This window comes from Struthio camelus, chromosome 6 (assembly GCF_040807025.1).
Source record: "Struthio camelus isolate bStrCam1 chromosome 6, bStrCam1.hap1, whole genome shotgun sequence".
NCBI classification, from domain to species: Eukaryota; Metazoa; Chordata; class Aves; order Struthioniformes; family Struthionidae; genus Struthio; species Struthio camelus.
The window spans coordinates 27,777,755-27,790,274 of NC_090947.1; the positions used below are offsets into that span (position 1 = coordinate 27,777,755).

The 12,520-nt window shown below is 60.2% G+C and overlaps 1 protein-coding gene across 1 annotated transcript; it reads left to right on the forward strand.

Annotated features, from left to right (window-relative positions):
* The first annotated feature begins 419 nt into the window (after positions 1-419).
* CHPF (chondroitin polymerizing factor) lies at positions 420-9,017 on the forward strand. Its single transcript, XM_068948824.1, has 4 exons — positions 420-757; positions 4,735-5,299; positions 5,559-5,741; positions 6,426-9,017. The coding sequence occupies exons 1-4, from the start codon at positions 435-437 to the stop codon at positions 7,686-7,688; spliced, it is 2,334 nt and encodes a 777-aa protein (XP_068804925.1). The 5' UTR covers positions 420-434; the 3' UTR covers positions 7,689-9,017.
* Positions 9,018-12,520: the final 3,503 nt, after the last annotated feature.

Consider the following 12,520-nt stretch of genomic DNA (forward strand, 5'->3'; position numbering starts at 1 on the left):
GCCCCCACAAACATGGCTTGTCCCCTGCCTCATGGCTGCCCCTGCCCCACGGCCATACGCTGTCCCCTGCCCCACGGCCGCGCACCGCCCGGGCGCGGCCCAGGCCGCAGGCGCGGGTCCCCACAGCCCGGGAGGGGGTGTGTGGGGGGGGCTGCCGCGGGGGTCTCCTAGCAACCGCGCCCCGCCCCCACGCCGCTCCCTCCCTCTCCCCTTGGCCCGGGCGCCGAGCGCGGCAGTGACGCAGCGGCCGGAGCGCGCCGAGAGCGGCCCATTGGCCGGGGGCGGCCGCCCCCCGGTGACGTCGGCCCGCGGGGCGGGGCCGCGGGGTGACACGTCGGACGGCGGCGCCGAGCGCGGGGAGCCGGAGCCGCCCCCGCCCGCGCGTCCCGGCCCGTCGCCTCCCGCGGCCCGGCGCGGCCCGGCCCGGCGCGGCCATGCGGCTCTCGCTGGTGCTGTCGGTGCTGCGGCCCGCGGGCCCGGTGGTGATCGGCGTGTCGCTGGGCTTCACGCTGAGCCTGCTCAGCGTCACCTGGGTGGAGGAGCCCTGCGGGCCGCCGCTGCGCCCCGCCGCCCGCCAGCGCCCCGCCGGCGGCCCCGCCAGCGGGCCCGGGCCCGGCCTCGACGGCGGCCGCCACAACGGCAACGCGGCCCGCCGGCCCAACGCCGTGCCCGGCGGGCTGGGCGCCGAGAGCTGGGAGCCCCGCGTCGTGCCCTACCGCCCGCCCAGCCCCGGCAGGGCCGCCAAGAAGGCCGTCAGGTGCGGGGGGGGGGGCGGCGGGGGGGGTCTTCTGGGCCCCAACGGCGGGGGGGGGCTGCCCTGGGCCCCTGTCCCGCTCTGGCTGCCCCCTGCCAACGGGCAGGCTGCCCCCTTGTCCCCCCCATCTGCCCCACGGCAAGGGCAGGCTGCCCCACCATCTGCCCCTGCCGGCTGCCCCCTTGCCCCCCCCCAGCTGTCCCCCCCTCCCCGGTCTGCCCCACGGCAAGGGCAGGCTGCCCCGCCATCTGCCCCTGCTGGCTGCCCCCTTGCCCCCCCCGCCCCCCAGCTGTCCCCCCCCCTCCCCGGTCTGCCCCACGGCAAGGGCAGGCTGCCCCGCCATCTGCCCCTGCTGGCTGCCCCCTTGCCCCCCCCAGCTGTCCCCCCCTCCCCGGTCTGCCCCACGGCAAGGGCAGGCTGCCCCGCCATCTGCCCCTGCTGGCTGCCCCCTTGCCCGCCCCGCCCCCCAGCTGTCCCCCCCCCCCCGGTCTGCCCCACGGCAAGGGCAGGCTGCCCCGCCATCTGCCCCTGCTGGCTGCCCCCTTGCCCGCCCCGCCCCCCAGCTGTCCCCCCCCCCCCCGGTCTGCCCCATGGCAAGGGCAGGCTGCCCCGCCATCTGCCCCTAAAGCTGGCTGCCCTGTGCTGGCTGCTCCCTGTCCTGCTCCGTCTGCCCCATGCCAAGGGGCAGGCTGCCCTGCTCTCTGCCCCATGCCCAACAGCTGGTGACCCCCTGCTTTCTGCCCTGTGCCCCCACCTTTCTCTCCTGTTCCCAGCAGCTGGCTGTCCTGTGCGCCACGCCATCTGCCCCCTGCCCGAGACCCAGCTGCCCTGTGCCAGTGCTGCCCCTGCCCCCCACCTTCTGCCCCGTGCCCCATGCCGCCTGCACTGTGCCACCCCTGGCAGCTGCCTTGTGCCCTATGCCCGTGGACCGGCTGCCTTGTGTCCCACGTTTCCTGCCCTCTGCCCCCTCTACCCACCCCATGCCAAGTAGTCAGCTGCCCCATGCTCCCTGCTCTCCGCCCTGTGTTTAGTAACCAGCTCCCCCGTGCACCCCGTAGCCCCATGCCAAACTGCTGGCCAGCCACGCCAAGCGATCAGCTTTTCTTTGCCCCCTGCTGCCCTGCGTTAAGTGGCTGGTCACCCTGCATGAAGCAGCCAGATGCCTCCTGTCCCCCCCGCCACCTCCTTGTGCCCCTTGCTGGCTGCCTGAAGCCAAGCGGCCAGCTGCCCCCTGCCGAGTGGCAGACGGCCATCCTGTATGAACTCCGACAGGAAAGTGTAGGGCTGTTTCCCGGCTGCTCAGGAAGTCCTTCTGCAATAATAACTTCCGATAGAGGCATCTGACTGTGCCACGGCTGCCTGCTGGGAGCCAGCCCGCTGCCGGAGCCTGCCCGCCTGCTCATTGCTGCTGCCCTAGCCTGGGGTTGGCGCGAACTGCTCTGTGCAGCCCTCGTGTGGTGGTGGGGCTCTGCCCTCAGCACTCTTCACCCCTTATTGCTACTTGCAGCTCTGTTGTCTAATGTAAACTGGCCCTCTTGTTGGCCTGAGATCCTTCCAGCTTGGGCTGAGATTTGGCATGCCCAGCCCAGGGCTTGAGGGGAGTCTGGGGGGCTTTGTCTGAGTTGTGGTGTGATTCTGTGGCCTGTGTAGGGGTGTAGAGGGAGAGCTAGCAAGTGGGAGAGAAGGCACCTGTCAGCTGTGGTTGTGGCCGCTTTTGATCTCCCTGAGCCCTGCCCTAACCATAGCCAGCAAGAGCTGTTGTCCGGCTGGTGCCCCATGCTGGGAACAGGAATGAAGTGACCCCAATGTGCCACATCCTTTACCGGACTTGCTGAGCTTCAAAAGGACTCTGACAACCCAGCTCAGAAAACCTTCTAACAAGGTGGCGTGCAACTGTGAAATCCTGCCCTGCTGCGGGAGCCGAGGGCCTGGTCCCAGGGGCTCTGCCGCTACCTGATGTGGCCGAGCTGCCGTGCAGGCGCTGCGGGCACTGGCTGCCTTGGGGGCACGTGGAGGAGCCTGCTCGAACTGCGCTGGGTGAAAGCAGCCTGCTGCTCCTGTTCTCTGGCACCATGTCGCCTACAAAACTCCCTGTTGCCGCTTTCTGTCCCATTTCTGCTTTGCTTGTGTCCGTGTGTGCAGCTGATTTCTTCAGGCTGATGGGGAGCTTTATGTGACTTAGTAATGAGGTCTGGGTTGCTGGGCAGGCTCAGGAGCAGGGCCTGGGCTAATTCCTTTCATTTGCAGCACAGATGGAGGAAGAGCTGTGGACTGTTAACCAGGGCTTTGTGAGGGAATAGCTGAGGTCAAACTCTGTGCGCGCAGGCATGGGCATGTTTCTGGCCGTTGCTCAGATATTCCCTTGCCCCCGTACATATGCTGGGAGTTTTTAGCAGGCAAAGGGCACCTGGCATGGTGCTTCTCTGCTCCTGCAATTACCGGGGTACTGTCTTGGGATCTACAGCTTGATTTTTTCTCACAACACTATGGGCTGCTGGAGAGCCTTTCTCTGCTGCTTCCCTTCCTCCCCTCCATTTTCTGAGCTCATACAATACCTCCTTCCCCCTTCTCCTTAACCCTTCCTCTGCCACTGTCCCTGCGAGTGCTGGGAGCTGAGCTGTTCCCTCCTGGCGCTCAGCCCAGAGGAGCCTTGTGCCTGCGCTGCCGTGGTGCAAAAGTTGTTGGGCCGCAGCGCACTCTGCATGACACCCTGCCCCAGCCTGTTTCCTCCTTGCTGTCCTACCCCGACAGGGACACGTCCTGCGGTGGCATGTCCCGCTGCACGTGGCATGTCCCGCTGCACTCTGCAACCCTCAACCTGCCCTGGGGCTGGGTGTGCCCTGTCCCAGCAGCCCCAGGATGACATGGAGCCAGCAGTGAAAGGGCTTCCTTGTCCCTGCGAGGAGGTGGGCGGACAGAGGGAGCAGGGGGCTGAATGGGGCCTGTGTGTGCGAGGCAGCAGCATGGGAGTGTGGTGGGGGGGGTCGCTTCCTGCCTCCGGGCCACGTTGGAATAATTAAACCTGAAAGTAATTTTGAGTCTGGCAGCTGGGGGCAGCTGTGGGGAGGGGGCCCCAGCTGTCCCCATGCTGGCAGCTGGGCTCAGGCCATGCACTTTCACGTGGGAACTGCCTGCCTGGGGGCTGGCACAGGTCACGCAGCCCTGGACCCTCCCTTGCCTGGAGGGTGGCATGGGCTCTCACGTAGGCATCGCTCTCCTGGCTCCCAGAGGCCTGCCTGGCAGAGAGCCATGCGAAGGGAAAGGCTGCGAGAAGGTGCCTCTCTGCCCAGCTCCCTGCTCAGATGTCCCAGGTTGGAGGATGCCTCTGGACTAGCAGCAGCGTAGGGTGTCTGGTGTGTGGGTGGGGGAGGTTTGGGGCCCTGCCTCATGCAGCTGCTCTGTTTCCCTATTTTAGCTGCATCCAGCCTTTTGTGAGCTTCTTGTATGAGCTGGGCTGTCATGACAGCAAAAAGAGAAGGTCTCCTGTGATCTCAGATGGGGTGGGGGATCTAGGCTTCTCGCCTATGTCCCTGTCCCGGTGGGGATGGAGCCAGTGCTGGGGCTGCAGGGCCTTGGAGGGAGAGCAGGCTTGGGAAAGCTCTTTGGCTGATTTGCAGCTGTAGGCTACTGGCTGGGGTTGCTGTTTGACCGGACCGGGTCAGAGTAGCGGCTCAGGTACCAGGGTACCTAACCAGAGCGCTCTGCTGTGACTCTGGCCAAGGACCCACTGCTAGCAGTGTCCCTGACAGCCTCTGGGTCCCTGTGTGGTTTCTTGCGCCAATATCTTGTCCACGTGGTTGCAAGCCTAGGAGTAGTTTCTCCCTCTTCTGCAAAAGGCTCTTAATACTGGAGCCTGGACGCTGAGCCTCGCTGCCTTTGTGAAGTCTGTGCTAGCAGGGGGAGATGGGGAGGGCTTGGGCCGATATGGTGGTGGAGCGCCCTGATTGTGGGCTGCGTCACACACGCTCTCCCTATTGCAGGACCCGGTACATCAGCACGGAGCTGGGGATGCGGCAGCGGCTCTTTGTGGGTGTGCTGACCTCCAAGAGCACTCTGAACACGCTGGCAGTGGCTGTGAACCGCACGTTGGCCCACCGCCTGGAGCGCCTGGTGTACTTCACGGGCACGCGGGGCCGCAAGGTGCCCCATGGCATGACAGTGGTGACACACAGTGACGAGCGGCCCATCTGGAACATGTACCAGACCGTCAAGTACCTGCTGGACCATTATGTGAGTGACTTTGACTGGTTCTTCCTGGTGCAGGATGATACCTATACAGAAGCACATCGCATCAGCCGCCTGGTCGCTCACCTCAGCATTGACACCCACCTGTACCTGGGCCGCCCGGAGGAGTTCATTGGCGGAGACACTGAGGGACGCTACTGCTACGGTGGCTTTGGGTACCTGCTGTCCCGCAGCCTCCTGCTGCGTCTGCAGCCACACCTGGAGAACTGCCGCAATGACATCCTGAGTGCCCGGCCCGACGAGTGGCTGGGTCGCTGCATCATTGACTACACAGCCATCAACTGTGCTGAGGAGCATGAGGTAGATCCTGCAATGGAGCTGGGCTGTGAGGGTGCTCGATCCCTGCCACCTCAGCCTGGCCTGAGTTCCTGTCACACCTTCCCTCCTCCCCTGCGCTGAGCAAAGCCTCTGGGCAGTGTCTCACCAGCCCTGCCCACTCCCAGGGCCTGTGGGACCAGCCCTCGTGTGCTGTTTTCCCTTGAGCTTGCTGTGCTTGTAACCAGTGGGGTGGGACTGTAGGTCTGGGCCAGCTGTAACATGTCTCTCCTTGCTGACACAGGGCCTGCATTACCAGTACTTTGAGCTGGGGAAGAACGTAGACCCTGAGCGAGAGACTGACCCCCGTTTCCAGAATGCTTTCACAGTCCACCCTGTGCTGGACCCTGTCCAGATGTACCGACTGCACAAGCACTTTGCACAGGTGGAGCTGGAGAGGACATACCAGGAGATCCAGCAGCTCCAGGTGAGACCTGGCTTAGTTGGGACAACTGGGCTCCTCCTGCCATCCCCATGGGCTTTTCAGCCTCTCTGGGTCACCTTTCTGCTCTAATGTGAGGACTTTCTGGCCTGGAACCGTTCTGGGGTGGGATCAGCTGAGCTTCTGTGGCTGCGGTGGTGACAGTGCTGTCTAGAGAGCAGTCCTTAGGGCTTCTGTCCCTGTGGTCTGAACTAGGAGGTTCTGCCTGGTGGTTTGTCTGGGCCGTGTGGACTTTTGAATCCTTCTCAGCTCTAGCTGAACTTAGCTGCGTGATTCTGACCTCTCAACGCATGCCTGTGACTTCTGATAAGGCCAAACAGGCTGTGAGCAGCTTTGGACCCAGGCAGATCCTGGAGCTGTGGCAGTCTGGGATGATTGGGCCGGCAGTGTGCCAAGATCTGGCAGTAAACTCAGGGTGGGGTGGGACAAAGTGCAGCTCTTGCCAATGAAAGCAGCTTATTGTATTCTGTGTGCAGTTCTGGTGAAAGCCTGACACTCTTTTGCTGGAATCGGTCTGAAAGCAGTACAAACTTGTTTAGCCGCTCCTGTCCTAAACAGCAGTACCAAATTTCTGATTATCATATGTTAGCAGGAGGGGCCCTGCAGAAAGAACTGGAAGCCATACCTATGCCCACTTTGGCTCTGACTCCTCTGTTTCTGCTTTTGCAGCTGGAAATCCAGAACTCCAGCAGTCTGTCCGCAGACGGGGACCACAGCGCCACGTGGCCCATTGGCATCCCTCCCCCATTCCAGCCAAAAACCCGCTTTGAGGTGCTGCGCTGGGATTACTTCACAGAAGATCAGGTGTATGCGTGCGTGGACGGCTCCCCCAAGTGTGAGCTACGTGGCGTGGACCTGGCAGATGTGGCTGACGTGGTGGCCACTGCCATGGAGGAGCTGAACCGCAAGTACCAGCCAGTGTTGCACATCCGCAAGCAGCAGCTGGTGAACGGGTACCGGCGCTTTGACCCCACACGTGGCATGGAGTACACGCTGGACCTCCAGGTAGAAGTGGTCACTCAGAAGGGGCACAGCCGCTCCGTCACCAAGCGTGTGCACCTGGTGCGCCCGCTCAGCGAGGTGGAGATCATCCCCATGCCTTATGTGACAGAGGCCAGCCGGATCAATGTCATCCTTCCACTCACTGCCCATGACCGAGACCATGCCGCCCGCTTTTTGGAAGCATATGCAGCATCTGCCTTCGAGAACAGTGAGAATGCGGTGCTCACCTTCCTCTTCATCTACGATCCCTTTGAGGCGCAGCAGGTGACCCAGAACGACATCTTTGCCCCAGTGAAGGCCCAGATCACCGAGTATGAGCGCAAGTACGCAGAGGTGAAGATCCCGTGGATCAGTGTTAAGACAGATGCACCGTCCCAAATCAAGGTCATGGACATCATCTCCAAGAAGCACCCTGTGGACACGCTTTTCTTTGTGGCAGGCGTGGGCACAGAGGTCACCATTGACTTCCTGAACCGCTGCCGGATGAACACCATCAACAACTGGCAAGTCTTCTTCCCCATCCACTTTCAGGGCTACAACCCTGCCATCGCTTACCACAACCAGGTGCCACCCGCCACACTGGACCTGCTGCGAGACGCAGGGCGCTTTGACCGTGATGTCTTCCATGAGGCCTGCTTCTACAATGCTGACTACATGGCAGCGCGCACCCGCATGGCAGGCGATGTGCAGGAGAATGAAGACATATTGGAGACCCTGGACATCTACGATATGTTCATCAAGTACTCGAACCTGCACGTCTTCCGGGCCGTGGAGCCTGCTCTGCTGCAGCGCTACCGGCACCAGGCCTGCAACCCCCGGCTCAGTGAGGAGATCTACCACCGCTGTGTGCAGAGCAGCTTGGAGGGTGTAGGGTCTCGTTCCCAGTTGGCCATGGTGCTTTTTGAGCAGGAGCAGGGGAACAGCACCTGAGCCCAGGGCTTGGAGCGGCTGGCCCTGTCCAGCCTCCTGCCTGCCCCACCTGCTCTGCTGCCGAGATCTGTCCTCCTCCCCTGGTGAGCGTGGCATGGCTGCAGTGATCACCGCTAGCTGGTGCCCGAGCCTGTGACTCCCTGACACTGGTGCTACCCAGGTAGGGCTGGGATCTCCCAGCCTGGGCTGTCTGGGCTGTTCCAGAGCAGCTGTGGTCTTTGCAGACCCTCATGTGAGGTTGGGTTAGAGTTACTGAGCTGAGAGCCAGGACACCTCGGTTCTCATCCCAGAGCTGCTGACTACGGTCGCTCTTGCTCCTGGCTGCGTAGGCCGGTGGGAGGAGCAGAACTGTTCTGTCCCTTGCTTTGTCTTGTGAACTGCACCACCCTCGGCCCCCTCAGCCTGAGGGCACACAGAGCCTGAGGCCCCCGCTGTGGGGCTGTGACTGCGATGAATTACCAGCTGGGGCTTGGGGAGCTGCTACATTTTCCCCTGACCCCCTGATAGAGGGCTTCGTTTGCTCATTTGGTTCCCTGTGCTGGGCCCTCTTTGGACACTAGGACAGAAAGGACCAGAGCGTTGGCCTCTGTCATGTGGGGAGAGCTATATCCCTGCGCCTGCTGTAGGCTTGAGTAGGGGGAGGATAGGTTGGGACACGTCTGACCCCAAAAGAGCAATAAGGAGGTTGGTTTTAGTTAATGCCACTTGGTAATGAGACAGCAACCTGAATCTTCCAGGCTGCCTGGGGTGGGGGTTCCTGGCCCCAGGTCTGTGGGTGCAGGGAGTGCTGGAGGGGAGCCGGGGATCCTGCTGTAATCACTTACCATGAGCTGCTCCCCATGGGAACCATGACCCAGGCCGCTTCGGCCTTCGTAGTGTCAATAGGACGTAGGAGGTCGCAGCCTTCAGACAAGAGCCTCCTGCTGGAGGTTTGAGCCGTCCCTGCCACCAATTCAGAGGCCTAGAGCAGGGCTGCCCTGTGGGCACCTGTCCCGGGGGCTTTGCTGCCTTGCCACTGCAGAAGGGACCCTTGTGCGCACACACGCCTGGCCTTTGCGGCCCCTCCTCGTGGCTGGCAGCCGCAGCTCGGCTTCTTCAAGAGGTGTGTCCGCTCCGCTCGATGTGGGGCAGGGGTTACCATGCCTGGCCCTCACCCTGGCTGGCACTGCTGAGGCTGGTGGGCAGGACGGATGATTTGGCTGCGCGTCTCCTAAGGAGAAAACGACTGAGGAGCTGCTCTGTGCTCCTGGTTTGTATTTAATAGTGGGGAGAGGAAGGGGGGGTTGTGTTTACACTAATAAAATGAGATTAAATAATAAAAAGAGATGAACAAGTTGGTCTGACTGCTTCTTCCTTGGGGCCAGGCATGGTGGCGTGGGTTGTGGTTGAGCCTTTCTGCATGCTGGGCGGACTGGCGCAGAGGTGAGCGGCCGCTTAGGAGAGACTGCGTGAAGTGGGTGTGAACGGCATGATCTGTCCCCTTGCTGTGCTCTTCCCGTCTGGGATTAGCTTGGAAGGAAGAAAAAACTACATCCAGATATCATCTTGAATCGTTACTGGTGAATCCACCCTCTCTGAATTGGTTTCACTCCTTCTTGGTCTGTTTTACACCTCAGGCCTTCTCAACTTCTTGTGGTAACAAGTTCCCTAATTTAATGATGTACTGTGGGGCAACGTGCTTCGTCTTTGTCTTTAGCCTGCTCGGGATGTTCTCACCACATACAGCTGCTGTTTGTGTTACGAGAAATGGTGAGTAAACATGCCCTTCTTGTGCTGTTTGTTCCAGGCATGATTTTTATGGATCCTTGTGCTCAATCCCACGAGCTATTTGATCATCACTTTTTCCAAGCTGAAGAGCCCTCCTTTATTTAACCTCCCCACATATGGGAGCTGCTCCCTCTCGCTGTCTGCTCTCTCACCACTTCCCTGATGGCATGTTGGGATGTTGACGGCCTGCCAGACGTGGGTGTGCTTGCGAGGCTCTGCTTGTTAAAATGACAGTCAAAGGGCAGTTGCATTCGGCACTTGTTCGCAAAACTCCCATATCAAGGGAAAAATCCCCAAGAAAATTAACTAAGTCTGCTTGCGTGTAGTTAACGTGGCTAGGTTCAGCGAAACTCACGGAAACCTCCCCAGGACGTATGGCATATCTTCCCCTAAGAGAGGATATTTCTGCTCCAGTCTTTGTATTCGCAGTGTAGAAACGCATGTGTTCAAATATATGTTTGTTATATTTCAGAGAGCAATCGTTAGCTTGCTCTAAGCACTTCTATTTTTGATCTTCCCCAAACATGTCCTTAATTCACTTTAAATGTGAATCTGGGACAGGAGGGTGTAAGAAGGATGCAGGTGCATTGCAGATACATTCCTTTTCTGAAAAGCAGACCTCGGAGTCTGAATTGATTAGGTGTTAGAAGAGTATCCAAATGTTAATAAAGCAAACCAACTTCAAATAAAATTGGCTGCAAAAAAAAAGGTCCTAAATTGCCATTTAATTGTTGCAAGATGGTCTAGATATAGTTGCTCTTGTCTCTTCTTTGCTGTTTGCCAAGACTGAGTAAAGAGCTATTTGCATACTTAAAGCTTCAGACTATTAAAGGCAATGAACCATCCCCTGCCTGAACATACGTAAGAGCCAATGATAGTCCTTATGGTACTTCCCGCAAAGTTCATTGGTTCCTTTCAAAAGTAAGCTGGCAGTGTTTGAAGTCACTTTGGCATTTGCCAGGTTATTTGCAGCATCAAAACATGCTGAATGGTGCAGCTGTGCTCTTGTGATGGCAGTGTGGCTGCTGTAGCGGCTTGATGTGGTGCAGCAGCCCAACCTCTTGCCCTCTGCTATGCCCTCGTGTGTGAGGAGATGCTGCTGTCAACCAAAGCAGCCCAGAAATGATGCTACAAAGAAAGCAGTGATGACCAGCAGTGGAAACAGCTCCATTCTGGGTCTGCTCTGAGTGCAGGTCACTTGGGACACATGCACAGCTCAAATGGCTGAGCTTTGCTTTCTGAAGTTCTGCTCCCAGCTGGAGCTGATGTACAAAAGTTCACCGCTTTGAGTCCTGCACCAGTAACTTCCGTTCTGAGCTCCAGCGCTGAGTCTCCAGCTGGATAGCCAAGCCTACTGCTGGATTTCGGGCCCTGTTTGTCTTGTGGCCTAGCCGTAAGCTTGCACCTCCAAATATAGGGGAAGGCTGCAAGAAGGATGCTCCTGCTGCTTTTAGAGGGAGTTTTTACAGTTGAAGGCTGCTGCCCAGCACCAGCTGCAGTTGCACCGAGTTGCCAGGAGCTGTCACACAGAAGTCTGTCCGACGAGCCTGTGCGCAGCGCCCCTGCAGCGCCTGCCCTGCCAGCGCTCCCCCCACCCTGCGAGACGCTGGCAAGCCTCTTTCAGCCCCTGCCTAGGGCCGAGAGCCATCCTGGCCGCTGCAAGTCCTGGCTCAGGCGGGTCTCCCTAGGGCGGCTCTGGCGTTCGCTTACTCTCTGCCTCCTTGCAAGCAGCCCTGTTTGTGCTGGGTGGCTGTGCTGCACTGTCCCGCAAGCCCCGCAGGGGACGTCTGTAGCCTTTGTGAGCAAAGTCAGCATTTTCCAAAAACTTTTTTTACGTATTTCTGTAGCTTACCTCATGTCCGCTTTGCTGCATCAGTGTTATTTCCCCTGACACAGCTGCTTTTCGCTGACAGAAAGGGAAGGGAATTACTCTGCAGGCCCTCAGCAGGAGGCTGGAGGTAGCTCGGGCCAGTCCGGGCACAAGCAGCCTGGGGCTCGAACTGCACAGCCAGCAGTTCTTCTTCTTCCGGGAGCCCCTCTCACGCTGAGCACAGAGAACCAGACGTCCCTGTCAGCTTGGGCCCGAACCTCGAGTGAGTTAATGCTGTGCAAATAAGAGGCCAGGCTCTTTCTGCAGGTCTGTGACGCGCCTCGAGGTCACCACGGTGAGGGAGCCCTGCGCAGCGCTGGCTGGGGAGAGGGGCCACGCCAGACCTTCCCCACCTCTCTGGACATGTTCCCAGAATAATTTCCAAAAACTTTCTGGGCCCCCCCGTATAACAGCAAGTCCTCTATAAAAGAATAGTCCTCAAAATTGCAGCAGGGCAACTTTCCGACCAGATGGGTGGCCAAAGGCAGGCACGGAGGGCTGGGAGGAGCGTGTGCCTGCGTGTTTCGGGTACCCACCACCGGAGGACTCGGGGAACGGGCTGGACGTGTGTCTGTTGGCAACGTCACAGGCAGGAGAGAGCTGAATGCCCTTGTCTCCCCTCCAGGCTCCGCGGCTGCAGGGTGAGCTGGAGCCGGCCAGCCTGCGCGGCAGCCAGCGGAGGAGGCAGAGGAGCTTCACCAGCGTCGCTAGCTATTTTCAGATCAGCCGGGACCGCTCACGCCGGGACCGTGGAGAAGGGCTGGAGCCACGCGCAGCCACTATCTCTCAGCACAGGTCACGGGGGTGGGGAGAGCCCGACCCGTCTATCTTTAGGAGGACGGAGAGAGAAGCCAGGGAATTCCTGACAAACTAGCTCAACCGCCGTTCCTAGAAAAACACCGGGACAAATGAACAGCACATAACCGCCGGGAGGATGGGTGACAGCCGACGGAGACCTGGCGGGAGCGGGCCGTGCCGAGCAAGCCTGATATGCTGCTGCAGCCGGGGCCGGGGAAGCAGCCCGGCGGTGTCCGCCAGCCGGCCGCCAGCGAGGCATCAGCGCGGCCGCCTGGAAGTGTCGCCAGACACGCAGCAGGCACCGGCCTCCGGGCCGCGGGCCGGGCTGGCGCTCGCCAGCGGGGTGGTATCCTCGAGGTGGTTATTTGGGGCTAGGCTGAGGCCATGGCGGGGGCCT

Excerpts from the sequence above, each read along its gene's own strand:
- CHPF (XM_068948824.1), top strand. The coding sequence starts at position 435 with ATGCGGCTCTCGCTGGTGCTGTCGGTGCTGCGGCCCGCGGGCCCGGTG. Across the intron at positions 758-4,734 it reads GCCGCCAAGAAGGCCGTCAG|GACCCGGTACATCAGCACGG; the intron begins GTGCGGGGGGGG and ends TCCCTATTGCAG. Across the intron at positions 5,300-5,558 it reads ACTGTGCTGAGGAGCATGAG|GGCCTGCATTACCAGTACTT; the intron begins GTAGATCCTGCA and ends TTGCTGACACAG.